Genomic DNA, 11,913 nt, shown 5'->3' on the forward strand with positions numbered 1-11,913 from the left:
ACGAGCCAAGAGCGGGTTTCGGGCCGCTCACGGGCCGCGGGCCAATTTTACACTTCTATCAATGTGAATGTTAACATGTCAATGTGAATATTCACATTGTCAACGGACCGGGCCCGCCCCGGCTCGGGGGCGAGCTTCGGACTGCCCACAGGCCACGGGCCAATTTTACATTCTTACCAATGTGAATGTTAAATTATGAATATTTACAGCCCGCCTTGCCCCGGGAACAGGCAGGCTTCGGGTCGCCCACAGGCCGCAGGCCAATTTTACATTCCTATTAATGTGAATGTTAACATGTCAATGTGAATATTCATATTGTAAACAGGCCGGGCCGGGCCGGACCGGTCCCGCGGCGCGGGTTTCGGGCCACCTACGGGCTGTGGGTCAATTTTACACTCCTATCAACGTGAATGTTAATATGTTAATGTGAATATTCACATTGTCAACGGGTGGGGCCGGGCCCGAGCCCGCCACGAGCGGCCCACGGGCCACGAGCGGGTTTCGAGCCACCCACGGGCCACGGACCAATTTTACACTTCTATCCATGTGAATGTTAACATGTCAATGTGAATATTCACATTGTTAACGGATGGGGCCCGTCCTAACCCGGGGGCGATCTTCGGACCGCGCACGGGTCATGGGGCAATTTTATATTCTTACCAATGTGAATGTTAAAATATGAATATTTACATCATAAAATTGCTAATCATTCAAAAAATATTTGTAAGGGTATCAAAATTAAATGTAAAGGCATAAGAGTCTAATAAAAGAGTGTAAATCAAGAAAAAGGACTTTATGAAATAAAATTATACATACATAAGACTAAATGGATTAATAAATTTTTTTATAAACTTTTTAAATTAAAATACTTTTAAATGAGATTTATCAATAAAAATCTCATAAATGTAATTAGCACGGAAAATATTTATTCCGTTTTTTCTCCCAATATACCCTCCCCTTTAATAACCTGTACTATTCTTATCCATAGCCATTACTTCCACTAAATGGCATTGTCTTCTTATGGGTCATCACATCTCAATGCCATGTCAAAAAGGGTTAGGCGCGGAAAATTTTTCTTTTTTTTTCTCCCAATATGCCCTTCACTTTAATAACATGCACTATTCTTATCTATAGTCATTACTTCCACTAAATAGCATTGTCTTCTTATGGGTTATCACATCTCAATGTCATAAAAGGGTAAAGAGCAAAGAAGAATGTTTCACATGACAATGAGGCCAAGTTTAAAAAAAATAAGAAAAAGTTAAAAAGTTAAAAAATTATTAAAAAAGTTAAAAAGTTGACACTATTTATTAAAAGTCAACAATTACGACGGTACAATTTTCAATCTTAATTTTTTTTTATAAATTAATTTTTACAATTTTTTAATACACATTTTTCTATAAAAAATTAAAAAATTAACCCAAAGATCCATATTTTTTTTCTTAATTTTTTAGTCTAAAAAGACAAAAAATATATTTATTTAAGACACCCCAAACAATCCTATATTGACAGAAGTCCTCCAATCAAGGATCAAGTTACTTCGGTTGGAGCTTACAATGGAGTCCAAAAAAGATCTAACCATTTTTACGAAGGCCTTTAGATGGTTGAATTTTATAGTTCACATAGCACAGAGTGATGAGTGGGATTTTGAGGGTATCTTTGGTTTGATTTTGGGAGAATAGTTTTTGAGATAAAAAGTACGAAAACTTGTTTGGTTTGTCTTTTTTTAGAAATGGTTTTGAAAAATTATTTTGGAGAGAGTTTTAAAAAAAAAAGTGATTGATTTGATGTGTATGAGAGAGAGTGATTTTGGAAAGAAGTAAACCAAACAAAATTTTCAGATTTTTTTTTAAAAAAATTTGTTTGATTTGATTATTTTTGAAAATTTATTTGTAGAGAATTTTTTCCAAAATTTTTTCCCAAAATCAAACCAAACAAGCCCTGAGAAATTACAGGGAATCTTGGAATCAATGAAATATATAAATTTGGAAAAAAAAGTGTACGGACTCATAAGAATTTAATAAGGAAAGTAATGTATGATTGAAATTTAATTTTATAAAATAGAATTTATATATGAAATTAATTCCAATCATTGAATATATTTTTTAAATTTTTTTTAAGATTGTAGAATTGCTAAAGTCCTATTGACGTTTGCCAAAAAAAAAATGACAAATTGTTTTCTTGGGTTAAAAAATTACATTCCACAACTTCAATAAAAAAATTTAAGGGCTCGTTTGGTTTGATTTTCTGAAAAAATTTTGGGAAATTTTCTCTACAAATAAGTTTTCAAAAATAATCAAACCAAACAAATTTTCTCAAAAAAATTTCTCAAAACTTGTAAACCAAACAAGTTTTCCAAACAAATCTCTCTCTCACACATATCAAATCAATCACTTTTTCCAAAACTCTATCTCAAAATAATTTTCCAAAACATCTTTTAAAAAAAACCAAACCAAACATGTTTTCGTACTTTTTATCTCTAAAACACATCTCTCAAACACAAACCAAACATATAAGTTTTGATTTATCCGATGCAACTGTGGTTTTTTTTTTTTTTTTTAATTTCAATGAGTAGAAAATTATTTATAAATATGAAGTGTATACATATATCAAGGAAAGAATAATTAAAATAACAAAATGCAACAGCCGACTCAACAAAAAAAACTCTACAATACGTAGAGCTAGCCATTTGTTGTAGTGATGAAAATAATATTTAGGACGAATTATATTAAAGATCCTATAGTTTAGATTTTGTGTCATTTTGGTGCATAACTTTTTAATTGTGACATATTTGGCCTTGAATTTTGACTCTTGTTCTAAATAAGGACAATTGAATATATCATTGCTCAATCTCAAGGGCAAAGTCATCAATTTGATAAAATATAAACTAATTTGATAAAAATAAATGTCAAAAAATATATTTTTTATTTTCCAAAAATTATTTCTACCCACCAAAGATAAAATTATGTAAAATTGATTAATATTTTACACATTTATTTATTTTTTTATCAAATTAATTTTTATTATGTGTTTTGATGATGATCATATAATATGTGATTGTTTTTATTTTTATTAAATTAGTTTTTGTTTTTCTAAAAGTCAAATATGGCGACAAGTTTGATATCATTATTAAATCAATATATTAAATCAAAAACTAAAAACATTTCATATATTAAATATATTGATTACACATTAAAAGCTTAATAACTACCCATTACATGATTATCATTCAAACACATAACAAAAATTAATTTAGTAAAAAAATAAATAAATGTGTAAAAGATTTATCATTTTACATAATTTTATCTTTGATGGGTAGAAATAATTTTGAAAAATTTAAAAATATTTTTTGACATTTATTTTTATCAAATTAGTTTATATTTTATCAAATTAACGACTTTACCCTTGAAATTGAGCAATAGTATCTTCAATTGTCCTTATTTGGAATAAGGTTTAAAATTCAGAGTCAAATGTGTTATAATTGAAAAATTAATGATCAAAGTGACACAAGTCCCAAACTATAGGGAATGCTAGTGTAATTCACTCTAATTTTTATATAAAATATCAAATGTTTTCTTATGTTTAGTTATAATTATAAAACTAGCATTGTAGGAGAGGTAGTGGTGGATGTGGCGGTGGGATGGTGGTAGTGGTTGAGGGGGTTGGTAATGGGGGACATGGTGGTGGGTTGGAGATGGTAGTGGTGGTGGTAGTGGTGGTATAACAGTAGTTATTAAGTAACATTGATAAGATTTTAACTAGAAAAATAATTTTCACTAATGTTTTATAAATATCTTTTTGTCTAAATAAATTTTCGTTCAATTTTGGTTTATGTTGGACCAAAATGTAAATTTAATTTTTCATCGTAACAAACATATCATGACTTTAAAAAAATATATCATCAAAATTAGATGGCCCAGTGTTCAAAATTGTCCTAAATTTGTGAATTTGTTGATGGTGAGTTAGTGAATAAGAGCAGCCACAAAGTCTAAAATTTCAAACTAACATGCTTTGCTTTCTGTTAAATTAAGTTGGGGTTTAGGCTAAACTTTTTGACAATTCTCATCTAATTCTCCCAACCATGGTTTGAACTACCCTTTATCCCTCTTATAACATGATTTTATTAAGCTTTGATTAATTTATTTGCGACCAAAAAAAAAGTAAAGTAAATATTAGCGAGATAGAAAACACATGTATACTCTTCATTCTGATCTCCCTCCCCCAGCACTTTTCAAACATTTGAATAGAATTTCGCTTACTTTCTGCCTAACTTAAACTTTTGCAAAATAAAAAATGCAGCATGCATCCATGGAATATTAAAACTGAAAATTTTCCCCACATAACCATATTTCTTCCCTGGTGTGCTCTTAATTGAAAAATAAAAAATAGAAAAATGTATATAAAAAACTTTTGAGTTAATTATTGTAATTTTGTCACATTTTGACTAACGTTCTTTCCAAATCATTCTTTAAAAAGATTACTATCCCAAATAATAATAATAATGATAATTCAAAAAATATCCAAGTCAACGATCAAGATTCATTTAAGATGTACTTCACAACATCAAAAAATATCCAAGTCAACGATCAAGATTCATTTAAGATGTACTTCACAACATCAACTTTAAATTTGCACCATAAATTAAAAATTCTTGATGTTATTCTAGATACAATTTTGGTACCATAGGCTTTGGGTTCTTTAAGTGATACGTGGACTAGTTGCAAATAGATAGATTAATGATATTCATTTCGTGAGTTACGAAAGAGTAATTTCAATATGTCTTGATTTTAAATTTTGATTACTTCATTCCAATCAAAGCAAAACGTCAACTTTCTAACGAAGCAGAGGATATTTGTAAAAGAAAAGTCTAAAGCACAACCATGTGTCAAATGAATTACTACTAGTATTGTTTTCAATTTACAAATTACAGGTGTGTGAACTCGAACGTGGCTATATTATGAGGCAATTTGGGAAGCTAACTAAAAATTAGTTTTTAATTTTTAATTCATTTTAAATTATATTACTTTTCATATTTTTTATACACAAAAGGATAAAAAAGTAAAAAAAATTTAAAAGTCAGTTTTTAATTAACTTTTCAAATCACCCCTATATAGGGGGATTACATACAATTAAAAGTTGAGGAAAAAAATTATTAACATATGGAGGGGTGCAAGTGACATTTGCACTCTCACAGCTTTTCATTTATATCTCACCATAGACACACTTACACCTCATATATTTGTAATTTTTTTTTCCAACTCCAATCGACACATAGTTTTCCTACTATATATATATATATATATATATATCACTGTCCAATACTAGCTTCTTCTTTTTTCTTTTTCTTTTTTTTCTCTTTTTCTTTCTACTGAAATTAAATCATGGAAGCAAAATTCAAGTTACTTTAGCCCTTTTTGGAAAGATAAAAAAAAAAAAAAAAACTAATTGATTTATTAGTTTATTTAATCACATCATCCCTCTATTTTGTTTTATGCATTTTTTTTTTATAATAAATCAATAAACTAAAAAAAGCCACTTCCCAAAATACCAGACAGAATCGGCACCTTAATTAGCTCAATTAATTTCCATTATTCTTTGATATGAGCCACAAACCATTGAAAGGGCAATGGGCACATTTGCTGCATCGTATTTTAAATTGAAAATTAATAAGGGTTAAATTTATTTTATTTATTGTGGTTTGAAATCAAAATACTTTGCCCTAATAGTTCAAATATAATCAAAAAGCTCTCATATGATTTTGAACCAAAATAACCGTTAACACTATTAATTATAGATGTAAAATGGTTATAATATTTTCTAGCCCTATCTTTTTTGTTACTCTCTCTCATACACATAATTTATAATGTCTAACATGAATTTAATTATATCACAATTAATTATAAATTCTTAATTATTTATTGTAATTCTTAACTTTTTATTCTAATTTTAAGTTAATTATATTTTATATCATAATTAATTATAAATATTTAATTATTTATTATAATTACTAACTTTTTAATCTAATTCTAATTTAATATTTTAGATCACAATTAATCTTAAATTCTTAATTATCTGATTATAATTTCTAACATGTTAATCTATTTTTAATTTAATTATATTTAGTTCAATTCTTAATTATTATTTATTTTATATTTTTATTTAATTATATTTTAAATAAATTCTTAACTATATTTTATATTTTAGATAAATTCTTAATTATATTTTATTTTAATTTAATTTATTTTAATTAACATATTAATTTAATTTTAGGTTGAAAGAAAATGGGGATAAAATAATCTTTTTGTTGTATTAATTTCCCTTTAATTTTTAAAAAAAACCAAACTTACTCCATTTCTGTAATACACATCCCGTTAGTTTTGATGAAAAAATTAACAGTAGTCATATTTAAACCATAGGAGATTAAAGTGCTTCAGTCCACGAACACAACGGGGTAAAATAAATTTAACCCAATTAATAATCTATAAATAGAATGTAAAAGCACTCTTCTTTCAGTTTCAAAATAATCAATATTTATAAGCAGAAATTACAATCAACAACCCAACATAGGATCTCAAACTAAATAAAAATAAAAATTCATAAGCAGCCTATTTAAACTACAGCAAACACGATGTCACACTTATTCCAATTACATGGCATTTCTCTTGCAAACCAAACAAGTAGAAGAAGAAATAAGTTTATGATACATTCACATGTTGAGAGAAAGAGAGATTCAAGGAGAAATGAGATATCTGTTAAGTGCAGTTTTGCCAATAACCCTCTTTTGAATGAGAAGCTCCTTCCTAAAGTCAGCCCAAGTGAATGGGACGTACTTTCTATTTATAGGGGGGTCTGTGTTAGGGTCCTCCAAGAGCTCTGGAGGACTGTCTATGATGGTACTAAGTGCAGGGCTTAGGAAATATGCAATTGATAGTCTGCTCTTCTCTTTGTTCACCACTGCTCTGTGTATCACACTCTTTAGCCTCCCATTTGTCCATGCCTACAGAATTCATGTAGTATATTACTTCATAAAGTATTACTTTTACCAATTAAAAAAAAAAAAGAAAAAAAAAGTTACTTATATGAACTTATTCGAAAGATATGTTTTTGAATAGGGAGAAGATTGATCCCTAAAGAGTCTCTCCTATTTTACTTATAATGACATGTCAAATTTTAATTTAGTCACGAATTCAATCATGTAAAATTCAACTCCCTTATTATGTTTTTGTAAGTGAATTGCAAATTATAAATTGTGAGTTTCTAATATGACTGGTTTAAATATATATAACTGTTTATAATTGTCAGGCATAAGATTCTCTGTCTTTAAAATTCATATTTTTTTGTTGCAATACACTTTATGTCATTCGTGTTTTGAAATCTTTGTCACATTATCCAATTGTGATAAGGGACAAAGGATTTCTTCCTAATAATCAGTACCTAAGTAGGATATAAAATATTTGGATCTTCCTAAATCATTTTGTCCCAAAATAATCTCAATTGTTTGATTATGTAAATAATCTTGAGGCACGAGAATCTCAAAATATAATCCACCGATTGCTAATATGGGAACCAAAATTAACATGATATCTTGACATGGACAGTGGACAAGACTAAAAAAGTGTACTTTTTGTCTTTTTGGACTAAAAAATTGAGGTTGAAAATATTAATGTTTGGGTTAACTTTTTGACTTTTTATTGAAAAATGTGTAATAAAAAATTATAAAAATTGATTTGTAGGGAAAAATTTGAATTGGGAGTTGTGCAGCCGTAATTGTTGACTTTTGGTGAATAGTGTTAACTTTTTAACTTTTTGAGTAACTTTTTGACTTTTTAACTTTTTTTAAAGTCCCCAAACTTGGCCTTAGTTTGGCCCATGCTTGTTGAGGTAATTGAGGGGTATCCCAACTAAGTGAGTGGATAGAGGCTATGCCCAATTATTATGGGGGCACACTCTCATCTAAGGTGGAAGAATAATCTGAATGAGTTATCGTCATACTCACTATATAAAAGGTTTACACTCCAACATAACCTACACATTCATAATTTTTTTGTCCTTATTCACACACTGATTTAGGTATCAAAACATTCCCTAGCTGACCACCAGTTGTGGTCTTTTTCCTAGTGTTTTTTACGCAATCAAACCTTCGAGTTCAAACCAGTCCGACCCGTTGCACAGTGTGCTAAATTTTTCCCCAGTTAATATTTTAAGACAAAGCAATAAAAAGGTTTGGAGATAGAAGATTATGTGTGTCTTGAGAGAGAGAGAAAAAGAGAGATTACTTCAAGGGTGTCACCAATGTTGATGACAAAGGAGTTAGGGATGGGTCGGATTCCAACCCACTGATTGTCATCCTTGAGAACTTGAAGACCACCAACGTTGTCTGCCAACAATATTGTCAAGGTGTGAGGGTCAGTGTGGCTGCCCACACCTAGACATTTTTCAGGTAAGGGGCAAGGAGGGTATTTGTTAATCCTGATCATGGTTGAGTCCTTTTCTTCAAAGTTCTTTGTGAAGAAATCACTTTGAAGCCCTAACCCATTAGCCAACATCTCCATTATTGTCATTCCTAGCTTGTCTAGTGCTTCCATGTACTCCACCATTGCCTCACTGAAATTTCAACGAGCACAATTAATGAGGAAAAGGAAATGTACAGAAAAACACTTCAAAAATAAATGTCTAGTGTATATTTAAATTTAATCTATTGTCAGTCACATTTCGAATGAATATGGTCCAAATATTTCATGTGTTTGGATGATTTCTTGGATTTAAAAAAAAAATAGTATTTGTTTTTGTCACTAATCAATCACCAATTGTCATGTTGTCCAGCTGTTTCTCTTACCTACTCTTACTCCTTTCACCAAACACAACCTCCCTAAAGCACCACCTAATCATATCCTAAAATCACTATAACCTCTTGAAAACTTCCTCTAGTCCAAAAATTGGATTGGTACTCTAGTTTTGGAGGTTGAGTAGGCTCATCTGAAATAAATGATTACAAGCTACATCATTTTCAAGAGGAACATAATTGTAATTAAGTCAGAAAAATTATCAAAAAAGTGTCTATGGTTTGAACTTGTGTAGATTTAAACTTTGTATGGTATGATTATACCTAAAATGAATTTTATCACATATTTCAGATTTTGATATTTTTAAAAATATTTTTGGGTACATAACATTATTGGTATAAAAATTCAGTTTACAAATAATATAACCAATCAATAGAAGGAAAAATATAAGTTCAGAGTATAATTCAAATCGGTGAACTTCAAAAACATTAAAATTAGAGTCTTAATTTTTTATTCACAAATTAGTAATTATTTTTTGAGGACACCGTTGAATCGTAATTTTTCTTTTCAAATTAAAATGATGTAGTATTATTATTATTCACCTAAATGGTTGATGTTGATCCCCAAACACCTTCTTAGCAAAACCCAAAACCTGTTGAGGAGATTGAAGCAATTGCAATATCTCAGCCCACGGCAAGTTCTTCCCATAATCTGGATTAGTAGCACAGTAACCCAGTGGCATAGTCGCCGATCTCGCTCCCTTCAGCTTCTCCTCCATGGGTAGGTCGAACATCTCGTTCAACCGAGCCTTCATGTTCTCTACTATCTCCGATGGCACGCCATGGTCGACCAGCTTGAAGAACCCCCATTTGTTGCTAGCCGCTACCATGTCACGACATACTTTCTCGCAGTTTTGATCTTTCTTTGCATTTAGAAGTCCAGTGGCATAATCAGGAATTTAATTCAATGAGTCATTTAGGGTCTATTTAATAACGTTTACATTTTGAGTTTATATTTATAAAAAATTTATAAATTAATTTTTGTTTATTTTTTGAAAAACATAAATTATAAATGCGTTTGGTAATTGACAAAATGTTTAAAAAATTTTAAAAATATAAAAAAAAAAAAGTGAGAAATGACAAGTAGTGGCAAGTGGCGGCGAAAGACGGTGGTGGAAAGTGGTGACGGTGGGTGGTGGGTAGCGGGTGGTGGTGGTGAGTGGATGGGTGGGTGACGGTGGCGGTTGGTGGGGGTGGTGGCAGTTGGGTGGCGGATGGCGAATGGCAAGTGGCGGTGGGTGGTGACGGGTAGGTGGTGATGGTGGATGGGTGGGTGACGGTGGCAGGTGGTGGGTGGTAGCAAGTGGGTGGTGGTGGTGGTGGTGGTGGCGAGTTGTGGGTGGTGGTGGCAGGTGGGTGGCAAGTGGCGGGTGGTGATGGTGGATGGGTGGGTGACGATGGCGGGTGGTGGCGAGTGGGTGATAGTGGTGGCGGTAGTAGGTGGGTGGCGGATGACGGGTGGTAGCGAATGGTCGGTGGGTGGGTGGGTGACGGTGGCGGGTGGTAGCGAGTGAGTGGTGGTGGTGGTGGGTGGTGCGTGGGTGGTGGTGGATGGTGGTGGCAGATGGGTGGTGAGTGGTGGTGGCAAGTAGGCAGCGGGTGATGGATGGTAATGGCGGGTGGTGGGTGGTGGCAGGTGGATGGCAGGTGGGTGGTGGTGGTGGTGGTAGCGAAGGGTGGGTGGTGGTGGCGAGTGGGTGGTAGGTAGCAAGTGTGTGGTGGCTGGTCGGTGGCAGGTGGGTGATAAAAAAAAAAATTTGAAAATTGAAAACGGAAACACATTTTTTGAGTACACATTTTTTGGCCAAATTTATAAACTGAGACCACTGATTTATAAATTAAAAATTTTACCAAACAAGTTTTTATTTGAGTTTTTAAAATTTTTGTAAATATAAACTGAAAATTGAAAACGTAAGTGTTACCAAACGACATCTTAATAAAGAAGTTTTAAAAATATATTTTAAAATTTATGAAAAGTGTTTTATATTATAATTTTTTGTTATAAGCATTAATGTCATATTGTTAAAAGTAATTTTGAGAGTAAATTTTTTTGAAAGCAAATTATGTTGGTAGTTTCAATATTTTTGCCTTTGTGTTTTTGATTTCTATAATTTTAATTGACTCAATTTTGATAATAAATTTATAATTTTGTTTTAATTTGATCTAATTAATTACGATTGTTAATTTTTTTTATTAAAATAATGCAAATATAAATGATGTGCATTATGCTTTTATATGTAAAATTATAAATTTATTAACTTCAACCAATTGAGTGACTATTTTCTTTGAAAAATCCGAATCAATGTTATTAATTAGATTACATTAGTACAAAATCTATAATTAAGGGACAAAGTCGAATTAATTAAAATTATAAGAACAATGACACTATGAGCAAAATGTAGAGACTAATAATGTAATAATTTACCCAATTCTAAATTTAATTGTGAATATCTAAACTTTTTAAAATTGTATGAGATTACATATATTCCTAAGAACGTTTTCATGTTTTTGCATTTTAGAAAACAAAAACAAAACAAAAAACCAGCTGTTCACATAAAAAGAAGAAGAAGAATATCTTGTAATCACATGAAAACAAAAGAATATCTTGTAATTACACAGTGAAAGAGGTAGTAGTTTAATTTTTTTTTTTTAAAGTTATATTTGAATTTAAAGAGAGATTTGTGAAGAGAATTGATCTATAAAAAAAAAACCCTTATATTTCATTCATATTTTTATTTTTTATTTACAATTTTTTCTCTAAATTTAAGAATAAAAAATAAATTATAAAAAATGACTCCAATTTTAATTCTTCTAATTATTCCATTGTATTCAATTTCTAAAACTCCAATTTTTTTTTTTAAAAATGCATAATTATACATAAACATTTTTGTAAAAAAATTAAGTGGGTCCCATACCTGGAGACTTATGAGAGGGATGTCATCGCGGTCGTCGAAGTGGTCGTAGTTGATTTGGGGCCATTCTGAGTCAGACCAAATGAAGTTTTTGATGCAGAGTTTCTGACCGTTGGATGAGAGAGAATCAACATGTTCTTCTTCAATTGCCGGTGCCAT

The 11,913-nt window shown here is 30.9% G+C and overlaps 1 protein-coding gene across 1 annotated transcript; it reads right to left on the reverse strand.

The window, feature by feature from the left end:
* Window positions 1–6,513: 6,513 nt before the first annotated feature.
* Window positions 6,514–11,913, reverse strand: LOC114294354 (gibberellin 20 oxidase 1). The gene is made up of 4 exons (XM_028238481.2): window positions 11,758–11,913; window positions 9,386–9,705; window positions 8,277–8,604; window positions 6,514–6,997 (listed from the first exon to the last, which is right to left on the reverse strand). Exons 1-4 carry the CDS (start codon window positions 11,911–11,913, stop codon window positions 6,731–6,733), a joined length of 1,071 nt encoding a protein of 356 aa, XP_028094282.2. The 3' UTR covers window positions 6,514–6,730.

This window comes from Camellia sinensis, chromosome 11, assembly GCF_055761805.1.
Source record: "Camellia sinensis isolate YWXY chromosome 11, ASM5576180v1, whole genome shotgun sequence".
In the NCBI taxonomy this organism is placed as follows: domain Eukaryota; kingdom Viridiplantae; phylum Streptophyta; class Magnoliopsida; order Ericales; family Theaceae; genus Camellia; species Camellia sinensis.